At 43.5% G+C, this 23,967-nt stretch overlaps 1 protein-coding gene across 1 annotated transcript in view; it reads left to right on the forward strand.

The window, feature by feature from the left end:
* The first annotated feature begins 343 nt into the window (after positions 1 to 343).
* AIFM3 (apoptosis inducing factor, mitochondria associated 3) overlaps positions 344 to 23,967 on the forward strand; it is a 34,259-nt gene continuing 10,635 nt past the window's right edge. Inside the window, exons 1-15 of the mRNA XM_015429586.1 lie at positions 344 to 353; positions 3,142 to 3,309; positions 9,331 to 9,544; positions 12,629 to 12,738; positions 13,837 to 13,946; positions 14,180 to 14,224; positions 15,471 to 15,567; positions 16,536 to 16,648; positions 17,345 to 17,431; positions 18,142 to 18,233; positions 20,380 to 20,510; positions 21,903 to 22,018; positions 22,140 to 22,211; positions 22,821 to 22,884; positions 23,242 to 23,318. Of these exons, the coding sequence (XP_015285072.1) occupies positions 344 to 353; positions 3,142 to 3,309; positions 9,331 to 9,544; positions 12,629 to 12,738; positions 13,837 to 13,946; positions 14,180 to 14,224; positions 15,471 to 15,567; positions 16,536 to 16,648; positions 17,345 to 17,431; positions 18,142 to 18,233; positions 20,380 to 20,510; positions 21,903 to 22,018; positions 22,140 to 22,211; positions 22,821 to 22,884; positions 23,242 to 23,318 (1,506 nt within the window). The remainder of the gene's footprint in view (positions 354 to 3,141; positions 3,310 to 9,330; positions 9,545 to 12,628; positions 12,739 to 13,836; positions 13,947 to 14,179; positions 14,225 to 15,470; positions 15,568 to 16,535; positions 16,649 to 17,344; positions 17,432 to 18,141; positions 18,234 to 20,379; positions 20,511 to 21,902; positions 22,019 to 22,139; positions 22,212 to 22,820; positions 22,885 to 23,241; positions 23,319 to 23,967) is intronic.

A 23,967-nucleotide genomic window follows, 5' to 3' on the forward strand; every position in this document is an offset into this window, starting at 1 on the left:
TGTACTTTACATTGTTGTGTCCCCCCCATGTCCCTGGAATTTAATTTAGGGTGTGTGAGGGCCCAATTTGGAACCGCAGGGAGAAGGGGAACAAGTCTTCCACCTGTGCCATTTTTCAAGCCTGAAACTGCCCCAGAGAGCTGCCAACTGCCTTGTCTGGTTGGATCAGTAAATAGTGGGTCCTTGGAGCTGTTTCCAGTTGGGAAAACAATTTGGTAGGAAGGCTGAAGCCCCTCTTCCTGTGTGCTGTGATCTCCATACAAGTAAAGCCTGCACATGGCTGGGAACTAAGTTTCAAGCAGGGAACTCCTGGCTTATGTCTGATTAGCAGGACAGGGCGGACATGGCTGTGGGTAGGGGGGCACAAAAGAAGAACATAGTTAGCTAAGCCCTAAGTAAATATGTGTAGTGGATTTACTGTACATTGTGGGTATGCGTATAGAGTTGAGAGACTGGTGATGGATTACTCTAAATGGGCCTATGGGTAGGAATCTGTATAAAACAATACCTGATGGGACCCCAGGGGGTTTACAAAGGAATCTCCAGCGTTCCTCCACAGGTCGTGGTCGTTTCACTGAACACCTACTTCACTTGTGAGCTTTTGCGTGACTAGAGTGGTGCTCTGTGGGAGGTGTGCCATGTAAGGTAAATGGGAAGAGTCAAAGAGTTTCTAGCTAGTATTAGCAGGAATTGGAGGGGGGTTTGTGGCTCAGAAAAGGGGTTGCACATGGATCTCTTGTAGGAGGGCATGTTGGTCTGTACTTGAATCCCCCCCCCCAGCTGTTTTTTGGTTCTTGAAAAGGGACACGGGGGGGGGGGATGCAAGATCAACTGGTCCCTCTGCATTGTGGGCATGCCTCACATAATTTTAACATGGCTGAATTCTGTAAAATAGTATCAGTGTCCATGGGTTGGACCCTGCAGTGTTCCCTCTAAGCTGAGCTAGTGTGAACTAGCTCACCGTTTTTTAGCCTCCGGCTCACACATTTTTGTCTTAGCTCAGGAATGATGGCTCCAGAGAAAACTAATCTATGCAGTAGACAAATTGCTCGCTCACAACTTTAATGCCAGTAGCTCACAAAGCAGAGTTTTTGCTCACAAGACTCCACAGCTTAGAGGGAGTGTTGGACCCATGCCATAATGTCTAGTTTGGCCCTAAGATTCTCAACAAATAAAGATATTTATTTTTTAAAAAAAGTTTCTTAACTTTACTTCAACTCAGTTGGCAAGGTGAAGTTGTCCTTAGACTGTGTTCTGAAAGTTTAAACCCTGTATAAAGCTACTGAAGGAAAATTCTAACCTTGGTGTGCATGTGATCGGCAAATGTTTAATCAGAAGCCTGTGACTGTTTTTTGGTTGCAGCCCCATGAAAGTCCATTTATTTGAGAGATAACAAAGCTTAACTATTGCGCAGAGCCTCTTTCCAGTGCTAGCCCTGAAATCTTTGAAAAGAATGTTCCTGAGCATGTACAGAGAGCCTTTAGTCATTTGTGAACAACAGCATAATTTTTACAATTGTATGTCCGTGTAAAATATATTCAAATGTGTGTTTGTTACTGCAATGTACTGAGAGCCAGCGTGGTATAGGGGAGGGGCTTTCAGCTGTATTTTTCTTCAGTTTCCTAACTGGCGAAATCCATTAAGAGCCGAACAACAGATCACATTGTTTCTGGGTCTGCTCCAGTTTCTGTCAAACCAGATCTTCACAGGGATTTCCGTGTTTGGAGCTCCTAGTTTTGTTTCTTTGAAACTTAATTCTGATGAAGGTGGGGTGTGTGGATTGGGACTGGGGTATGCGGGGAGAGGGGGAATTAAGCCTTCCCTTATTGGAACTATTTTGTCAACCTGAAAAATCCCTGGGATGCCACTAAGTGTACCTGAGAGGTATTCTGAAGGTTGTGAAAAGTGCAGGTGGAAGTACAGGGGTATCACCCTTGATGTGGGTCCCTACAACGAACCTTCTTTGCTTCTGCTTTCGTTTGTGACTAATTGTTATAATATTACTGGTTGAACTGCGGAAGAAAAATCTGATTTCCAGTGACATGTGCTGCTGCTTCCTGTACACTTCATGGTTGCTGTCCCACTAAACATCTGTCGGTGATGGAGCATGGGCAGTCAATGGCTTCTGGTGCTGGAGGAAGGAGCCTTAGTGGAATAAGACCAGGGCTCAGAAGGACCTGTAGTGGCAGAGGCCAACGCAGGATGTGAAAGTATGACAGAAGGAGATTGGGAATAGATATGGAAGGAAGAGTGGTGATGGGCTATGGAAGGAAGAGTGGTGATGGACTATGCAAGGAAGAGTGGTGATGGGCTAGCACCTGTGACATTACGCATCACCACTCCCTGTCTCAGTTGTGCCACTCTTCCTTTAAAAAGTCTTGAGAGTTTTAAGAGAAAAAATAAGCAACCAGCCACACAGACCACACATGTGGTGCTGTAATATTGATTAGGTTGATGTTGATTATGATGATTGTGATCATAAAGAAGCAGATGGTTTGGCTGAAGCGCTGAGGAAGGGCAAGGCTGATGGTGACTGAGCCTCTGTTTGTTGCTATATTTTGTGAAACCAGGCTCATACTAGCTCTGTTCTTGTGTTACAGTGAAAGCATGCACATCCTGCATGCAAATATGAACACCTGTTTGCAAGAAAGAGCCAATGAGCATTCACTTTACAAATGAAACCAGGGACCAGTACCTGAATAAATGTGAGGTTGGTGCCTACATTCAGCTCTGTATGTGTTGAATGTAACATGAGAATTATTACTCAATGCATGAATTTTAAAAAATCAAGTGTGCATTGTACACAGATTGTATGTGTGTCCACTGTAACTTGTGAACAGGGATAGTATGTGTGTATATGTAACCTGTGAACAGGGATAATGTGTGTGTGTGTGGAGAGGAAGAGAAGCATCTTCTACACTTACTTCTTTAGCATTACAACTTTCTTCATTATTAGTTCAGTTAGACTTGTTAAAATTAGCAATCATGGAGAGGAACAAATGTACCTACTCAGCAAATATTTCTGCTCTGTGTTGGGAAATAAGATTCAGAGGGTATTCATATTGTACAGTGCTTATCATAGTCCTACCAGAAAAGAGATTAAATAGCATCTACTAAAGCTGAACGTTTTTAAATCTGCAGGACCGGATAACTTGCACCCTACCGTTTTAAAAGAATTGGCTGAGGAGCTCTCTGCACCATTGAGGTTGATTTTTAATAAATCTTGGAATACTGAGGATGTTCCAGAGGACTGGACAAAAGCTGAAGCCAGTATGTCAGTGTATAAAAAGAGTAAACGGAATTCACTGGGTAAATATAAGCCAGCCAGCCTGCCTACCCTCAATCCTGGGAGGAAAATGATGAATGGTTAAATGAGGATTCAATCACTAAGGAATTACAGTACCTTAATACTGATAATTAGGCCTGTCAACTGATTAAAGAATTTTGGCAAATAATCATCTCTATTTTAAATGATTGATTAATTAATTTTAAGTAAATTTTGCAGATTACCAAAGCTTCAATTAAGTACATTTCTTGAAATATTGCCAACATTTGCCATTGAACAAACACACATTATTACATATTGTCTGAAGGGAATTCCAATTTTATCATTGTCTTTTTCATTCCCTCTTACGTGCCAGCATCAAAAGAGATACAAACATACACAGTATGTCTTTAAGATGCAACCCTAGCAATTAAAATTGGCCCAAACTGCTTAAAATTGGCCCAATCAAAGCTTTAGTTAATTAGTTAAATGTTTTTAGTACCTTCTAATAGTGCAAGTCAGCCAGCCATTGCTTGGGAAAAAAGCTTTGCCCTCTACATTTTGTAAGTTCTTTAAAATGAAAATACAAATATGGATGATGAAGGTAGCTGTTCAGAATTATAGACTCCCAGTAAGGGAGTTGAAATGTAAGGGATGTTGAAATGTCTCTGTACCCTACTCTGCCTAATGAATGAGCATTGTGTGCATATAATACACTGTGCATCCAATGGATGGTGGACTGGATGGCACCAGCAGATGGCTGCTGTATAGCCTGTGGTACTGCCTCATACTAAGCGACTGTCTTGTCTGACCACCAAAATTCACAAGCACTTCTCAGCTTTTGTGTTGGTGCAGCTGTGGAAAAAACCAGAAAGGCATTTTTAAATGTGCTTACACTAGGTTTCTATATCAGTCAGTTGTCATGCAGGAAGCGAGACTTACCATCACTTTATTATATTCCTGCGATTTATGAGGCACGTGTGGTTTTTACTTTAGTCTTATCTCCTTGGAGTGGCAGCAGCTTTCCTGGGAATCATCAAGCACCCCAAACACAGTGCTGTTGTTTGAAACAGGATCCCACCCAACAAGTCACACTAACTTCCTACTTCCTCTGTCTGCAGAAATGATGCTTCTATCCAGTTGCAAAGCTCAGTTTAACCAAAATTCACAAGCACTTCTCAGCTTTTGTGTTGGTGCAGCTGTGGAAAAAACCAGAAAGGCATTTTTAAATGTGCTTACACTAGGTTTCTATATCAGTCAGTTGTCATGCAGGAAGCGAGACTTACCATCACTTTATTATATTCCTGCGATTTATGAGGCACGTGTGGTTTTTACTTTAGTCTTATCTCCTTGGAGTGGCAGCAGCTTTCCTGGGAATCATCAAGCACCCCAAACACAGTGCTGTTGTTTTAAACAGGATCCCACCCAACAAGTCACACCAACTTCCCGCTTCCTCTGTCTGCAGAAATGATGCTGCTTCTATCCAGTTGCAAAGCTCAGTTTTAGGGCCAAACTAGATGTGACATTCCATGAGTTGGGCCTGGCTTCCTCAGCCCATCTCTCTTACAGTCAGATGGTTGTTGGTAGGAACTAAGATACCAAGCTACTCACGGGCCCAATTTGGATTAAGACCGTGGCACAAGGGGAGGAGGGGTTTCAGCCTTCTTTGTTAGTTCCATTTCAGCAACCTGAAACAGCCCTGGGGGAGCATGACTGGTTTCAGCGGGGGCCACCCTCAGTACCTAGACCCAGCTCATGGGGGGGGGGGAAATCACTGACATCTCTCTCAGGCCTTGCTAGGAAGTGTTGACTGGGAAGTTCCAGTTGCTTGGAGTGGCCAGCAGCTATCAATGGCCATTGAGTAACCTATAAAAGATTCCAAGTCACTTATTTACTTTACACAACACCAGCATTTGTATTGACTGTATAAGCCTTGGACATGGTAAAACAATGTCACATTTCCCTTCTGCTTTCATGGCAGTGGGCACCGTGACCATGCACAAACTCAGAAGAATTGGAATATATGCTAACAATCAGCGTTTAGAAATTATCTTTATACTGGAATGCCTTAGGAATCTGGCTACATGGAGGCTTCCGCCGATACATGCCGCATCCCGATTAGCTTGGGTCATCAGGAGCAAATTAAAGCAGTGGTCTGGTTCCCAGTTTCCTTCTGGGGCTTAATGCAAGGATAACACTGACCTGGATGGGCCAGTCCAGTCTGCTGTCTTCAGATCTCAGAAGCTAAGCAGGGATTGGCCCTGGTCAGTATTTGGATGGGAGACTACCAAGAAATACCTATAAATGGCTTAGGCCCCGTTTACCTCAGAGACGACCTCTGTTTCTTCCTTCTTCCAGGACTTAAGATGAAGAGTTCTTCTACATATACCATTCATGTACCAAGCCAGGTCTGCAAGGGTACACAGAAACACATCCTCTGTGGAATTCTTATCCTCTGCAGATTCACCAAAGCTTGAGCCTCTCTATCTTCCCAAAGCAGTAAAGATGTTTTTATGCAAACGTAACCAGAGAGATGGGGATAGGGCAGAATAATTAGCATACGGTGGCCGCCCCAAACCATTGGGAAAGGACAGGTTATATCCAGTTAAATAAATTGTGTAATTCATAGTTAATTTTACCTACTATCTTGAAATTAAATCACTGCTGTGTCTTAATTTTATTTGCCTTTTGTGGGGAAACAGCATTCCTCATGTTTCCTCAAAAACAGTTTAACCCTTCTCAATCTTCTGTGTGCTACAGCCAGCTAGCTAACTAACACAGAAATAAATATATTAGAGGTCTTCTAGAGAAGAGTGACTTTCTTTGTTATTTTCAAACTCTCCAGTTTAGCTAAATGCTGAATAATAGTGAGGTTGGTCCTCCCCCCATATGAACCTGAGTGTCATTTTGGGGAAATGGTGGTGATAGTTAATTAGTAGTGCCCTATTTGATGATACACACTTCGATTCCAGGCTGGCTTCTTTTTTTGACTGAAAATAGTACATCTGCTGTTAAGGAACATAAAGGGAATCGAAAAGTGATAATTACTGGAGATTTTAATAGGTTGTGCTTGTTTGCGTTGACTCTAAAATATTGCAGTGGATATTATGCTGAAGAAACAGAGCAACGAGAGAGGAACAGTATGATGCATTTAAAACAGAGCAGCTAATAATACAAAGTAACGGCTTAATGGCAAAAGTCTGTTACTGAAACACCTCCTGCCCATCTACTTAATAAATTAAGCTAAGCCCTTTGATCAGTATGCAATGCTTACTGACCACCACTTTGCGTCCAGGCTGAGGCCTTCTAAATTATACTGTGTTGCCAGCAACGCATACTAGGATTAGGGCCAGTGATGGTTCACTTGAATAGCCTGGGGCTACCACCCCATTTTCAGAGGGAAGTCAGTGAGGTTTAAGGCTAAAGAATTACTAGATGAAGGAAGAAATAAAATCGAAACTAGAAAAAGAGGGAACTGACAGGTGCCTGAAGTACTTCTGTTGCTTCTGATGTTCATTCAGCATTTCCTTGGTATGAACCTTCCCCCACTTCAGGCCATTGGGCTGTAAAAGAAGGCACATCTTTCTTATCTCCTCCTTCTGGCCTCTTCTCTGGATTGGTTGATGAACTCCCTCCCTGCACTTGCTGCCAGCAGTGTTTGCAGCATCTCTGAGCCAGCAAGGACATTCAGTCAGGCAACTGCTTCCACTGAGCAGGGTGCATTTCTGTTCATCATACTGAACTGCAATTAAGGAAGAAGAAGAAGAAGAGATTGGTTTTATACCCTGCCCTTCACTACCCGAAGGAGTCTCAGAGTGGCTTACAATCGCCTTTCCTTTCCCCTCCCCACAACAGACACCCTGTAAGGTAGGTGGGGCTGAGAGAGCTCTTTCAAGGACTGCTGTTGAGAGAACTTGTGACGGGCCCAAGGTCACACCAGCAGCTGCATGTGGAGGAGTGGGGACTCAAACCCAGTTCTCCCAGATTAGAGTCTGCACTTCTAACCACTACACCAAACTGGCTGCTTAAACCTTCGACAGGAACAGAGCAGGCCTTTGCTGGGTACTACTGTCAGCTTCTTTGGGGTTCCACAGGACTGGATGAACAATAATTGCCTCCAGGTGAATGGGCAGGCTATTGTCTGTAAACTGGGCAAGAATTAATTTTGTTTAAAGTTTTCCGTGCTCACACTGTGCCATAGATGATCAGCAGTATAACATATGCAAGTTAAAGGGTAATTTGTAGGGTTACGTGCATTGAAGACTGATTTACACCAGTAATCCCCCCCCCCCAAGTTTGTGACCTTGAATTAGTTAACTCTAGACCACGGGTGGCTGATACTATTTAGTTTCCAGCCTGCAGAAGTGTTTTTTGCTGTTCTGATTTCCTCATGTTCTGTAGAGGGCTGATGTGCAGCAGCTGAGATAGCATGAGTGGGGAAATCCCTAGGTCAGATCTTGCCATGAAGCTGCAAATTGACCTCCCCTCCCCCCCCGGGAAGCCACCTTCGGCCTTTGTGACATGGGGGTAATAATATCTACCTTGCAGTACTGTTATCAGTTAAGATTATTGAGGAAATATATCTGAAGTCCTTTGAACACTTGAAACATGTATGCTCTGTAATAGTCTCTGATGGATTCTTCATTTATAGTTCCTAGTTATCTGCAGTGTTGGGTAGATGTGGCGAAAGGAGGAATCAGTATGGATATATTGGTGCCTAAAGTTTTGCCACACCTGCAATGTGATCACGAAACAATACAGATGGGGAGGAGGTCATGCAGGATATTTGATTCTCAGTGGCTGGGGTCATGAGAAGCAGGGAACAGGTTTAGTCCTCACCCAAACAGTGTCTACCCTCTTACTTTTTCAGTATCTCCCATGTACCGGTTGTGGTCCAGAAGTTGCCACCTGTGCTAGTTGTATCCCCAATTAAGGTAGCTCACTTGTCACCTAGAGTCCATGCCTTTTCCATTGTAGCTCTCACGTGGTGGAGTGGTCTCCCTGATGACATGAGGGGTGTGTTTGTAAGTCCATTTAATTTGCCAGGGCTTTTAATTGGGGGGGTATAGACTACAGGTATCTTTAAGGGGGGGTATTTGGGGTTTTACATTCTGTATGTTTTAAATTGTGTTTTATAAACTGCCTTGAATTGCAGGGAAAAGCAAGATATAATTTTTTAAATAAATAAATCAGTGAATGGGTGTCATTCCCATCTAGGGATAAGGCCTAAAGTGTTGCACTTGCAGAAGCATTTCACTGAAAGTAAAGCTAGCCTTCCTACCAGATACTGAGTATCCTGGCTGTCTCCAGATCCCTGCAGGCTGAGGCTATGGGTCTCTATGACGACAGCATACCCAGGTACACTGGAGTCCTTGCGACTGTCCCTCTGCACCCCTCCTCTGAAACAACTTGTGCATTGCTAATATTCATTTATGGAGTTTAAAAATGTACAGAAAAGCAACAAGCATGTTTTGCAAATGTTTCCGATGATTGTGACCCGCCCCACAGCAGTCTTTGCTTTCTGTTGCCTGGTGTGTCTGTAATTCTGCAGTTGAAAGCCCCTAAGTGTCAGTGCCTTTTATATTTGGAAAGTTTGTCCTCATTACAGATTCAAGTGATAGGGCTGGAAATTGGGTAGGTGGTGAATTCATGGGTAGAGTTGGAAGAACAGGAATCTGGGGCCAGCAGGAAGAAATGGTATGTATGTGAAAAAACAGAGTTCTGTCCTTGACTACCAGAAACTTCATCCTATTTTGAGAAGTTTAGCAAATGCTGTCTATAAGGGATCAGGTTTTTCTTTGCAGCTTTTTTAAACGAATGCTATTTATTAAGATTTTATGGAAATTACTTGGTTTTGCATGTGAGGCTTTGTTATCTGAATTGTGACATGTTTATAACAATGTATATTCCTGTCCAAAAAAATCCCTGCTATCTAGTTGCCCATATTTTTAGGTTTTCCAAATGAAGGCAAATGTTATCTGTCCAATGGGTGATTTTGACTGGAGCTAATTTTCCATGAGGAGTTTGTCTGTTGGATATAATGAAGGTTTCTGTTGCTCACACAGTTGAAGTGAAAATTGAAGTTGTGCTGCCAGAGAAAGAGAGAGCCAAAGAGGAGATGTCGCCCAATGGGAAAGCCAGCCCTATTATCTACAAAGCCAATGGGACTTCACGGCATTACCAACTGGAGGAGCACCCTATTGCCATGAACCCATACCGAAACCTGAAGGATGTCGTCGAAGCCTCAGTTTGCCATGTAAAGGACCTCGACAATGGGCAGTAAGTGTGGAACAACCTTTACATTTCGGGATAAAGAGTCAAAGGGTCATTTTGTGTGTGTTAAGTGCCATCAAGTCGCTTCTGACTTAGGGCGACCCTATGAATTAGTGATCTCCAAAATATCCTATCTTTAGCAGCTGTTCTCAGGTCTTGCAAAGTGACTTCTGTGGTTGAGTCAATCCATCTCATGTTGGGACTTCCTCTTTTCTTGCTGCCTTCAACTTTTCCTAGCATTAGTGTCTTTTCCAGTGACTCTTGTTTTCTCATAATGTAACCAAAGTCCAATAACCTCAGTTTACCTATTTTAGCTTCTAGGGAGAGTTCAGGCTTGATTTGTTCTGAAACCCCCTTATTAGTCTTTTTGGAGGTCTACCATATCGTACAACTCTCCTTCAACACCATATTTCAAAGGAATCTACTTTCTTCTTCTCAGATTTCTTCATTGTCCAACTTCCACACCCATACATAGTAATGGGGAATACTAAGGCATTAATTAATTTTATCTTGGTCACCAGTGACATTAAGGGCATTAATAACTAGCAAAGTGCCTATCAGTGTGGCTTGCTATGTTTGTGTGTGTGTGAAACGTTGTACTTAATTTTATTACAATCACAGATCAGCCAGTGTGTGTGTGAAACAAGAGCTTGTGTCAAGCAGGAGGGCCTTATTGTGCAGGATTTCTCTGTACACATTGCATGTTCCTGGAAAATGTTGGCCAATGAGTCCAGGCCACCAATAACAAAGAAGGAGGGCAGATATTTGCTTTACTGCAATATCTCCCCAAGTGTATCCCTCAGAGGAAGGAGATTGTTTCCTCATGTGCAAGAGAGGGCATTCAGTGACACCATTAAGGTGGGAGCAACGCCTTCTCCCTGTCCCTACTGTGATTATAGTTCTAGCGCGGTTGATGTGTTCGTCTGTCACGGCAAAAATAAACCAGAGTCTTATGGCACCTTAAAGGAGCTGCAGTGGCTCAAGTGGTTAAGATGCTGAACTGCAGGCTGTGGAAGGTCAGTAGTTCAGCAGTTCGAGACCCGAGCTGCCGCATGACGGAGTGAGCTCCCGTCTCTAGTTCCAGCTCCTGCCAACCTAGCAGTTCGAAAGCAAGAAATTGCAAGTAGATAAATAGGTACCACTTTGGTGGGAAGGTAACAGTGTTCCGTGCGCCTTGGTGTTTAGTCATGCTGGCCTCATGACCACGGAAATGTCTTTGGACAGCGCTGGCTCTTCGGCTTTGAAACGGAGATGAGCACCGCAACCCTAGAGTCGGACTCGACTGGCTTTCGAGCAAGGGAACCTTTACCTTTTATGGCACCTTAAAGAATAAAGAGTTTTATTCCAGTATAAGCTTGTAAGGACTAGAGCCTCTTGCATCATGTAGCTCTTTAGGGCTGTGGTAAATTGCCCCCCCCCATTTTCTTCTCTGTGCATGTACATGCCAGTCTGCCCTGATATCCTTTAACAAGAAGTGCAGGTTTGGTCAGAAATCAGCTTGGTCGTGGAATGCAGTGAGGCCCGTTCCTTTAGCAGTGAACGAGGGACGTGGGGGGGGGGTCTGTCCCCCTGAAAGGTGTGCGGTGGTGGAATCCTTAGAGGTCCTTGTGTTGGCCCCTGCCCTTGTTCAAATAGGTGGTGCATCTTTATCATTGCTGGAGCTTTTGGCATTCAGTATATAAATGTCTGAGAGTGAGAGCAACTTTTATGGTCAGATCTCCTGGGTGTGAAGCAAGAACTGTACAGTCTGGAACTGGGACCAATCCTGGTGCATTCTTGGGACTGAGTGTGATATACCAAGGCTCCAAAGCAAACTGAAGTCTGCATCATCAGCACCTGGATCAGCCAGGCCAGATATAAATGCAGAGAGAAAATGCAGAGACTCCTTCTTTGGTCCCCAGCTTTGAGAACCTGAGCTAAAGAACACACAAACGTGAGTCAATGGGTACAGGAGCCCAGTAATGATTATTCCCACACCTGCCAGTTAGCAGGCTGAGGCTGAGAAAGCGGGGCTTGCCTCAGGCCATGCAGAGAAATCATAGCTAAGGTGAGATAAGAAGCCATATTCATAGTTTCAGAAATGAGCCACGTTGGCCTGTAGTAGAACACCTAGATACAAGTCCAGCACCACCTTAGAGGCCACTAAGCACCTTAGAGACCAACAAGGTTTTTGAGCCAATCAAACCAGGTTTGCACATCCATCTTGTGCTCTGTGTGTGTTAAGTACTGTCAAGTCACTTTGGACTTATGGCGACCCTATCAATTAACATTCTCCAAAATGTCCTGTTGTTAGCCATTCTCAGTTTGAACATCTGCCATTTTTCGTTCCATATATGGTAACAGTCTTAGTTGTAAGATTTTGAGCATCACTTTACTTACATGAGAAATTAATGCAATGGTCTGATAGTTGCTGCAGTCTTTGACATCTCCTTTTTTTTGAAACTGGAATGTACATTGAGTGTTTCCAGTCTGTGGGCCATTGTTTTGTTTTCCATATTTGTCGCCACAATCTTGCTAAGATATTGATGGACTCAATTTCTGTGGCTTGGAAGAGCTCTATTGATAATCCCATCTATTCCTGGTGACTTAGCTCTCAGTGCAGCTCTCGCTTCAGTTTCTAAAACTGCGTCTTCAAGTTTGCAATATTAAAACTCCCTCTTTGCTGGCTGAAGAGGGTTATGAGCCTGCTGGCTGATGCTGTGTGACCCTGACATCAGTGCTGGCAGTAGGTACAAGAACTGGGAGGCATCAGGGGGTGTAACAGTAGAGGAGCAGGACTTAGTTGGCATCTCTCAGCTCATGTTCCCGCCACTGAGGTTGGCATAGCATAATATCATGAGGGCAAGTAACTCCTCAATTCTACCATGGGTACATGGACTGAGAGGGGGACAATTCTTTTTGCAACTCATAGAGTTCTATGGGAACATTTGATGTTCTGCTATGCTATAGCAGCTCTCTGTTTGAATTCCATAATCCCAGAGTACATTGTGGGCTCTGCTAGACCCTCTGCTAATAACGTTAACTTAGAGTTCAGTCTGTCCTTAAGGAAATACTACAGCTATTCTTTAAATTTTGTCTCTGTCCCTCTAGGATGCGAGAGGTAGATTTGGGCTGTGGGAAGGCCTTGCTGGTCAAAGAAAATGGGGAATTTTATGCCTTGGGCCACAAATGTCCTCACTACGGTGCTCCATTGGTGAAAGGTCAGTTTGTTCTCTCCAGAAAATGCTACAAGTTCAATAATTCCCTTGATGTTTTATAAATCTGAAAGAATGATACTGAGGAGCTTTAGGAAGTTGTGGTATTGGCTGCTGTTCTGGGATGTCATGACTGCTCCTAGACTCTTTATGAGATCATAGATTGGGGGGCATCAAAGGGTAGTAGGAAGGATTGTGGGAAGGCTGAAGTTCCTTCTCTCCCTGTGCTGTCATCTTGATCCAAATGGGGGAAAGCAGGAGAGAAAGTAATCAGGAAACCATCCAAGAGGGGGAAACTAAAGAGGCCAGAGAAGAAGGAGAAACTTAAAAAGAGATATGAAGGAGAAAAGGAAGAAAAAGAAGAAAGCGGATAGATAGGATATTTGAAGAAGTTGTATATCTCAGCTTCCACTTTTTCGAACAAACAAGTTTCTAATCCCTGTGATTGCCAAAAGATGCATGAACATATGTGGGCAACATCCGCTGGAATTTCCAGTGTTAGGGGAAGGATTGTAACGCCCAGTCCAGTTTTCTAGTTTCCTGCCTAGAAATAAATTATGCAAAATTACACACCACAAACACACATTTTTGCTTGATTTTCATAGACTGAGAATCCACATTCTGTTCTTGTGCCAAATTCTGTAACTTGTGCAAAGAGCAAACTTCCAATTTTTCTAGCTCAACAAGAGCCTAGATTTTGTGATAATTAACAGACGCTTTCTAAAATGGTAACTCACCCATAAGAACACACAATAATGTATAATATAAACCGCTCAGAGCCCTTAGGGGGTGAGCGGTATATAAATCGAAGGAATAAATATATAAATATAAATAAGATAAAAGCACTTAACAATTATTAGGGCTGGATGGAGCAAGCAACTCTGAATGTACTTGGGCATGAATAATTAATTGATCAATCAATTAAAAGCTGGACAATGAATTAACTAGAAGTTGCTTTAATTGGATTGGAGCCTTAATGGTGATTTTCTCTTCTGCTCAATGTTTTCAGTTATCATTTTTTAGAAGGCCTGAAGCGCAATGATTTCAAATTGGCATGTACAAAGGAATAACCTTGCTTCTGCCTTTTCAAAAACAACTCTGCAGGGGTTTTGTCCAAAGGACGAGTTCGTTGCCCTTGGCATGGGGCTTGCTTTAACATTGGCACGGGGGATATAGAAGACTTTCCTGGCCTGGACAGTTTGCCAAAGTTTCAGGTGAGATCTCCAGGTTTAACTACCATTAGCAAAGCATATCTTGACAGAATCACAATAGGATAATATTCTGGTTGTGCATGCAGTGGGAATCTTCAGGTTCATTTTCTTTGGCAGCCCTTGGCTTTGGGGCTCCCATTGTTTGGACACCTATCATTAATAAATGTTCATTTTAAGAACAGGGAAAACAAAGTAAATGACTGAATGTGTTTTTAAAAATCAATTTCTAATCGTAGGTGAAAATTGAGAAAGAGAAAGTATACATTCGAGCAAGTAAACAGGTAAGACCCTTGTTCAAATCCTAGTGCTGTTGGCAGGGATTCTGGAGCATAATCCTAAAAATATTTACTGAAAAGGAAATCCCACGATTTCAAGAGGACTGACTCCTAAGGAAGTTTACATAAGGGTTGCATCCCTAGCTGTAGTGTATGAACTGGTTATACATACATCTGTTTGGCCACATCTCTTCTGAATTCAGAAATCATGTAAAGGCCACCCTTTTTTGTCTAGCATTTAGACAAGGTTTATGGTGATGACAATTATTTTTCTGATTTTTTTGGTCTTTTTTGTGCTGAATGCTGGATATTTTTATTTCTGTTGTTTGTTACTGCTCTTTGTGTGTTATGCTTTTAAAGTTTTTGTCACAGTGTGACTATGATGATATCTCCAAAAAGTGGTATATAAATAGTTGCCAAAGAGCCCCAAGGATTGGAAGGAAGTGTGTTGGTGATGTTATGGACACCAGCCAATAGGCATGTGCTCCACAGTCTGCTTTTTCCCAATTCAAACTGTTCATGCTATAAAAGCGCAGAAACATTTTTTCCCTAAGTTTGTGCTGGGAGACAAAAATGTGTATTGAATGTGGTGAGGATATTTTTGGATCATTCATATTGCTCTAAAAATGTTATGTCTGTCAGGATATATTTGAGAAGATGCAATGCTCTTGAGCGCACCTAAGGGGTCTTTGTATTCTAGCTTCTGTACCTAACACTTCAGTTAAGACTGGAACAAAGGCACATTATGAAACAATGTGGTGGTGGAAAGTGCTGTCAAGTTGCAGGTGATTTATGGCGACCCTGTAGGGTTTTCAAGGCCAGAGAAAAACAGAGATGGTTTGCCATTGCCTGCCTCTGCATAGCAGCCCTGGACTTCATTGGTGGTCTCCCATCCAAATATTAACCAGGGCCAACCCTGCTTAGCTTCCAAGATCTGATGAGACTGGGCTAGCCTCGGCCATCCAGGTCATGGCATGAACCAACAGGCAGATTGTAAAGGAAAACACAACAAAGCAGTGAAGAGGCATGTTTGTAGGGACAATTTACTAGCCTAAAATGCTGGGTTCCTTCTGTGGGTGGCCCCACCGGAAAGCTATAGGCTTTGACACAGTGCAGTGCTGTGTTCCTTAGTGAGAAGGGGCACATCATTTAATTTTTCAACCTCAGGCACCAAAATGTCTTGGCCTTGTGAGGTGTCAGAACAATTTAGGTGTTGAAAGAAGGTTGATATGGTCTCCTGAATGGCTTCCAGGCTCTTCAGATGCAAAGACGGACCAAAGTGATGGCCAAGTGCATCTCCCTGAGCAACTACAACATCAGCAGCACAAATGTACTCATCATTGGAGCAGGTATGATGAATCAGCAAGTGCTGACAAGACGATGGTCGCTCCAGGGTGGGAGGGTGTGGCCTTACTGAAGATACATCAAAGGGACATCGGTGTGTTGGTGGAAACTGCTGAATTATGGCAATCCTGTAGGACAGGGGTGGCCAAACTTGCTTAACATAAGAGCCACATAGTATAAGGCATGAACAAATATTACACGTTTTTACTGGGAAATATACAAATTTGCTCTTTATTAACATTAAGTGAGACTGCCAAAAATAATAACAAAAGCAGTAAAAGCAGATGTTGATAATGATATTTATTTGTGCAATGATAATTTGTTTGCTAATGACATTTAGCTTCCCCAGCCACCCTGCTGGGAGCCGCACGATATGTGTGAAAGAGCCGCATTCGGCTCCCAAGCCACAGTTGGGCCACCCCTACGGTAGGGTTTTCAGGGCAAGAAACAAACAGAGGTGGTTTGCCACTTAACCTGCTGCACTTCTGATATCTGACCAGGGTCAGGCTAGCCTGGGCCATCTAATAACCCTACACATAGGTGCTGAAATATCCTCTCTCTCTTTCAAAAATGCTTTTGTATATAACCTTTTTTTAGGGTGGTTGTCTTATGTCTAGGGTTGTCTTTCTTTCGTGTAAATATGTTATCTGTTGAGTGTAATAGAAATACAGTGAACTTCCTGTTTCATAGAGAATCTTCCTCTTCAGTTAATGTTTATAATAGTATCAGAAGATCTCTGTACATTATCTCTGTCTCATCTCTGTACATTAAATAAGAAATTTCATTTAGCATGTCCCACCTATACCGGGGGGGGGGGGGGGGGGGGGGTTGTGCACCACCGCAAAATAATTCCAATGAGGGAAGTGCGGACCACATGGACCAGCGGACAGTTAAACTGGTACAAAACTGGTGTAAGTTTGTAAAGTAACAGTGAAAGGCAGCTCAAAGCTTATAGGCTTTGTTTCTTCCATAGGTCCTGCTGGATTGGTATGTGCTGAAACGTTACGGCAAGAAGGTTTCTCAGACAGGATTGTAATGTGCACGATGGACAGACACTTGCCCTACGACAGGCCCAAATTAAGTAAGGTTTGTATTGTCTGGCATGTTTTCTGTTCCCAGAGCTGAGGGAAAGGCATGGCATGTTTTGGCATAGATTGTAATGCTGAGTTGAAAAACAGTGGAGCTGTCTTGCATATTGCTCTTTAAAGTGGAATAGTTGTCATGTTTTTCATGAGGTTCAGTGAAACCTGCCTTTCATGGAGCTCGAAAGAGGAGTTCTTTAAAAAAATAATGCCCTACTTCTGCTGATTACCTTAGCTTGTACCTCCCAACAATAACCAATACATTGTACTGGAATGGGGATTATTTATATGTTTGCTCATTTAATGCCTTTATATGTCACCTTTTTGTCAAGACAACCAAGGGCTTTACAATTTAACACTGAAAAGATAAAATAAGAAGCAGTAGAAATTCTCTGAGGTCTTTGCATGTCTTCTCAGGAGTTGATAATATGAACTCCCTGCCCTGGCTATATTTGTCTTGCCTTCCCCACAGGGTGCAGGCCTTTCAATAGCCTGGGGAAGGCTGAAGAAGGCCTGCCTCAGCTGGTTTCTTTCAGGCCATTGGTGGTCTCTTCAGGAGCTGATGGCAAGAACTCTTTGGCCTAGGCTTCTGTTCCTTTAGAATTAGACTGCATGTTTTTTTCTATTTTAGAAGAGTCTAAACATTTCTTTACCTTTTTACTGTTCAATGGCTGAAGACAAAAATGGCTTCTCATTTCAGTCGATGGATTGCCACCCAGATCAGATTGCTTTGAGACCTAAAGAATTCTTCCGCATGTATGACATTGAGGTTCTGACCGAAATGCAGGTAAATATGTAGGTGGGGGAAGGGACAGACCAAGGAGTAGGTTAGAGCAGCAGATTCTCAGCCTTGTTGAGCCTGTGGACACTATGGGAGTTTTGAGAACAGGGCGGGTGGGGATGGGGTACAACTAACCACAAAATGGCTGCCGGGGGACAGGGGAACAACCCTGTGAGGTAGCTTAGGCTGGGAATATGTGACTGGCCCAGTGTTACCCAGAAAGCTTCCATGGCAGAGTGGGGATTTGAACCTGCTTTTTCCAGATTGTAATCTGACACTCTTACCACTACACTGAAGTGGCTCCATGGTGCACACAGGTGCTGTGTTAGTTATCACAGGATAGAAGGGGCATAATATAGCAGGTTCTTGAACCTGGGCAGGTATCAGTATGGTCAATTCCTAGATTGAGGGGAAGGGAAAGGAGTTTGTAAACTGCTCTGAGACTCCAAGTGAAGGGCGGGGTATAAATCCAATCTCTTCTTCTTCATCATCTTCTTTAATATTTAGTTAAAACACATAGTAGCATCATCACAGCCTATCTTACCTGGAGCAGAGACAGGGAAACACAGAGAGCAAAGAGACAGTGTCTGCTTTAAGTCAAAGTTACTAGGAGATGTAGGGAGGAGTGGTGGGTCAGAAACATCCACACACTTAATCTAACCTGGATTGTGGTCTTTTTAGAGGTTCCTTGTAATGATCTTTAGCACTTGTTGCAGGTTGTGGCTGTAGATATCAAGAACAAGACTGCGGTCTTCAAGGATGGATTTAAGATGGAGTATAACAAACTGTTGCTGGCAACCGGAAGCACGTAGGTGTTCAGTGGAGTGCATTGTGCCCCCGACCTATTATTTCATACACAAGAGTGTTTGGAGGGAACTAATTGGTTGTGGGTCTGATGCCGATTGTGCTGTTTGGAAACCTTGACCATATCCAGGAAGTTGATGTAATTTGATCATGGTTCCACAAATACCTTCAGTTGGTATCATACAGACAAGACAGCATGGGGCCAATTCTCATGTTACAAAATGTCTGCCACCGACAGTATTGACAGATATGCTCTGGGAGTTGTGCTTGGAATTTAATTCCCAAGCATGCATGATCCCAATTCAGACTGGGCCCACAGTGCAGATAGAGAGGGGTTTTAAGACTCCCCCCCCCCTTGCCATTTTCCCCTGGGGAAGCTGCTGCAGTTGGGGAAATATTTGCTTAACCCCTCTGTGCACACAAGTTTCCCAAATGGAGCAAATCACTGCTTCTAGAACCATTTTAGGTTGTGAAAATGGTGCAAGGGGAATTCTGAAGCCCCCCCCTGCTCTCCATGGTCCTGATCCAAATCAGGCCTGGAGAAATAAAGTTTCAAGCACAGAATTCCCAGATCACATTTGTTAACAGGACCCAGCGGGGATACTTGGGGACACAAGGACTCTGTATTGTGAAAATTGTCTCTCAGTAGCTTAGGACCAAAACAGCGGTAGCAGAAATCACGGATCTTGCCAGTTTGTAAAAACTAAACTAAGTGCTTGCACAGCTGTGATTTGGCTTGGGACCACATGGGAAGGGAAGGGAGAATTTAACCCTTCAACCCTTGGTCAGTCTTGCTAGTCAAACTGGGCTTGCCACACTGTTAGCATTTTAAAGGGATAAAAAGAAGTGTCCTTTTATATCCTATCTTTCTCCCTTTAAAACTGATCATAACAGTGCAAGGAGCTTGGGTTTGATAGGAAAGCCAAGCAGGGCTTGAAGCATTAAATGTACACTTTCTGTGCAGCTCTTATCAAGTCATTGCTGCATATGTATGTTAGAGAGCATTTTACATTTTACAGACTGATGGAGATTTGTAATCTCTGACAGGCCTTAGCGGTTGGACTAGGACCAGAGCTATGTGGGTCCAAATCAAAAGTGCTTTGGGCAAGTCCAACTACTGTATCTATAAAAAGGGGCCTAATAAAGAGAAAAGATGTAGGAATCTGTGGTTTTGTTCAAGTGAGGAATTTACTAATGGGTGCAGGTTTGATTGTCAGATGTAAGTGTGGCAGGCTACCCAGAAACAAACTGCCTGACAGGGCAGGCTCTTGGACCCAGCAGCGGCAGGACTTACTTGGGTGGAGCAGGGTGGGAAGAAAGGCAGAAAGTTGCAGTTGCCTTGGCAACAGGGCAGGCTTTGCAATGGCTCTCCGGCTCTCTAGGCCCAGGTATTGTGAGGCAAGGCAGGGAAACAAGGAGAAGAGGACGAGGCTTAATTCAAGGACTAGGTATGAAGCTGGGGATATAAAAAGGGAGGAAGGGGGAAATGGGAGGAGCCTGGCGGGAGAAGAAGAAAGATGAAGCAAGAGGCAGGTAGGAGCGGCGTGGCTCTTCTCTGGTGAAATACAGTGTAACCCTAAGGTGGGTGAGTTGAACCATACCTTCAGGGGGGTTGTTGTGACAAAAGAACTGTTTAAAAAAAGAGTGACTGGACCTGTGGTTTCAAGAACCTCCTCATGGACTCAGGGAACAATGTACCCCTGCTCCCAGGGGGTGCTACAGTCAGATATTGCTGAAAAACAATGTCCAGCCTCCCGGCTTTCCTCTGCAAATTCTGATGGTTAGTATTCTCCGCATATTCTCCAGCTGTGCAAGGTGTTCAGCAAATGTTCGACGCTTGGCATCAGCCTCTGACCTCCAATGATGTTGCATACATAAACAACATTGGATAATATCTGACAGCTGATGAGAACTAGCGGTCAGTACTGAACCACATCTGTCCTGTGGCAACCGGTATTTGATGCTACCTGATAGATGACTTGAAATAAAGTGTGTTAAATTGTATATCTGCTTTACCCATTCACTGAATCAATTCAAACAGACAAACTGGTGTCAATCCGTGTCAGATTTCGACACACACGTTTGCTGCATCAAAATTTTGCAACATTCCCTTTCACCCCCAGTGCTAGTCTGCATTTGTGTCTTTTCAGGCCCAAGACCCTTAGCTGTAAAGGCAAAGAAGTGGAAAATGTTTTTAATATCTGTACAGTGGAAGATGCCAACCGAGTGGTAAAGTTGGCGACCAGCAAAAATGCAGTCGTTGTGGGCGCCTCTTTCCTTGGTGAGCATTTCTGCACTGCAGGAAAATTTAAGATTCCAGGAACAGGCTGTGCCCTCTTGGTCTGTCCGTGATTGCTGTCTGTCGTTATTGCTTTTCTTACTTTTTCTTTAGCATGTTCTGAATTCCAACAGAAATAAATGCAATGGAAGAACACTGAACTGTGTAGGACATGTTTGGCCTATCCCCCCCCCCCCTATTTTTAGTTCTGGTTTGTGGTCTAAGAAGACTCAGCCAGCGTTAAACAAGAGTCTTTACACAGTTACTGAGTGGTGTCAGCAGAGCATTTCCATGAGGCACTGCATTAGATGATTTCTGAAGCAGCATGTGCTAGGTGCTACTAAAGAGGATAGAAGTGGAGATAGAGCAAGCTTGGGCCCACATATCTGAAGGGTTGTATCTCCCCTTATGAGTCTCCATTCCAACTGTGTGCAATAGAATCATAGAGTTGGAAGGGACCTCCAGGGTCATCTAGTCCAACCTCTGCACAATGTAGGAAATTCACAACTACCTCCCACCCACACCCCAGTGACCCCTGCTCCATGCCCAGAAGAGGGCAAAAAACCCCAAACCCTCCAGGATCCCTGGCCAAACTGGCCTGGAGAAAATTGCTTCCTGACCCCAAAGTGGTGATTGGCATTTCCCTGGGAGTGTAAGAAAGGGCCACAAGGACTAAGAACTGGTGCAACCCTTCCTGCCCTCTCTCTCATGATCTGCCTAAGTTCACAGAATCCGCATTGCTATCAGATGGCCATCTAGCCTCTAAATACCTCTTTGTGTAGTAAGAGCACTCTCCCTGCGGGCTACACTGTCCTGCAACCTGTTCTGGTGGCGTCTCCATTTCTGCCACTTGCTTGTGGAACGAACAAACTTTCTTTTTTTGGTCTGACAAAGCCTCTCATTGTTGACTTTTAAGAAGTCTGTCAAAAGTTTTTGTTTTTATTTAGTTTCAAAAGTCATTTGTCCAAATTATTTCTTTTGAAGAGCAGCCAATACCTGGCTACTGCAGTTTTTAGAAATTTCTTCAATATGATATTTTTATAATACGTTTTTGGTGGCATTGTTATTAGTCATCTTGGACTCTAATGAGGAAAGGTGAGTTTGAAATGTTTTAAAACTAATAAACACAAAACAAAATACAGGTTTGACCTTGTGTAAAATACACAGGTATTTCTCCTGCACAAGCCTCATAGATGTATGTTCATGTTGGAGTTGACAGGATAATTTTGCAGTGAACCATGTTCTGTCACTCTCTGTCTTCATGGAGCTGAAATTTTGGCTGCTTTTGCGCCCAATCCATGAAGTCCGCATCCAGACCTTAAAGCTTCAGCTTGGCTTGGAATTAACATGAGAATGCAAGTATTGCTATGGTTCATCAGTAGTTCTGTTTTCCAGGGATGGAAGTTGCAGCTTACCTGACTGAGAAGGCCCATTCTGTCTCGGTGGTAGAGCTAGAAGAAGTCCCTTTCAAGAAGTTCTTTGGGGAGAAGGTTGGGCGAGCCATCTTGAAAGTAATTACAGCTATGTAATTATGTTGGTCTTGGAAACATTCTGGGGGCTGATTATCCCCTAGACATTGTTCTCACAGGGCCAATTCAATGCTGTTCTTCATTTTGTCTTTTTCTTGGACAGATGTTTGAAAACAACCGGGTGAAGTTCTACATGCAGACTGAAGTATCAGAATTGAGGGAACAGGATGGCAAGGTACTACATCGGTGACCATTTTTGCGGGTAGCAGCAGGGTTGTGTGCCCAGATGTGGCACCCATCCCTTTAAAAACCCCAGAGCACCGTGCATTCGCTATGTTCCTGCCAAATGAGGCTGATGAGAAAATTGTGATGGAGCATGTGGGTATCTATTCCCACATAAGAGCAGAATTGGAAAGTGTACAATTTTCCTTTCCGTATGTTGTGCTGCACAGAGTAGGAGGAGGATATCGGTGTGGACATTGCCACCTTTGTTCACTTGAGACTGTTACTTGGTGATGCTGTGTATGAATGTGCACATCTAGAGGCACGTTAGTGGGCAGATCAGAGATGCTAGGAGAGACCAGGAGCAGAAGCAATAGAGATGAGAGAGGGGAGATTCTTTGGCTCTGCTGTGGCCTGCTAGGCTTGTTATTCTAAGGGCAGGACCTCAGACTTCAACTGCTCCAAATGGTAATGCCTGTCAGCCAGTTGGTATGTAACAACTTTCCCATCTAATTCAAAGTATGTTGTGACTTCACATCATGGTGAGCACAACCTTGGTTAAAGAAAAAGAGATAAGATTTGGATGTTGCATGTTCTTTAATTTTTTTTCTCCCCCTTAAAGCTAAAGGAAGTTGTGCTGAAGAGCGGCAAGATTCTCCGTGCTGATGTCTGTGTCATAGGCATTGGTAGGTGTCTGTTCACTGTGCAGCTGTATCACTGTTGGGATTGTCCTTGAATGGCTTCTAGGAGCAACAGTGTGTTCTGTCTGTGGATGATACATTGCTCACCTCTTTCAGATGCATGGCCCTGTGAACCTGGGTTGATTCCTAGTAGCATTTTCATGAAAATTCATGATGCAGTTGCCCATCATATTGTTTCAAAATTACAGTGATAACCCAATTAAAGGTGGTTTCTCACTGGGATGTACTTACAAGATCACTTCTGAATTGGAGTTGGTCCCTAAAATTGGCATCTTGGGGACTGGGTGGCTTCAGGGTAGGACAGAGTAGTAAGTTACAAAATTTTCTTTTTCTTTTGGGCAGGTGCAACTCCTGCAACAGGCTTCCTGAAGCAGAGTGGCATTAACATGGATTCCAAGGGCTTCATTGTTGTGAATAAGGTAGGTAGGGAAGGCTAAAACCAATGCAAATGAGGCTTCATTGTTGTGAATAAGGTAAATCTATCAAAAGCATTCAGGTAGGGAAGGCTAAAACCAATGCAAATGGGGTGGTGGGTGGGTAAAACCAAAGGCACAGGCACTCTGAAGGAGCAGGAGCAAAACCAGAACCAGTCCATTCAGTGTGGGCAAATAAGAGTACAATGCCCAGGGTGTGAGCTGAAAACACCTGAAGGGGCTGTGGCTCAGTGGTAGAGCATCTGCTTGGCATGCAGAAGGTCCCAGGTTCAATCCCTGGTAATCCCAGTTAAAAGATCTAGCAGTAGGTGATATGAAAGACCTCTGACTGAGACCGTGGAGAGCCGCTGCCAGTCTGAGTAGACAATACTGAAAGGCTCTGATTCAGTATAAGACTGTTTCATGTGTTCATGTGTGTTCAACCTTGCTGAAGCCACGCAGGCCTGGCTGTGCTCCATGCCAAAACAGGAGATCTTTGCACAGCTTTATGCTCCTTGGAGGAGAAAAGCATCTTCCCATTCCTACATGCAGGGCTATTTTTGGGCAGGCTGGAATATGAAAGCATGCATGGGCTTGTCTGGTGTTGCATAATGTGAGTGGCAGGGTAGGAGATTCAGCTATATCCTATCACCAT

Source organism: Gekko japonicus, unplaced genomic scaffold (assembly GCF_001447785.1).
Source record: "Gekko japonicus isolate JY-2015 unplaced genomic scaffold, Gekko_japonicus_V1.1 scaffold409, whole genome shotgun sequence".
Lineage (NCBI taxonomy): Eukaryota > Metazoa > Chordata > Lepidosauria > Squamata > Gekkonidae > Gekko > Gekko japonicus.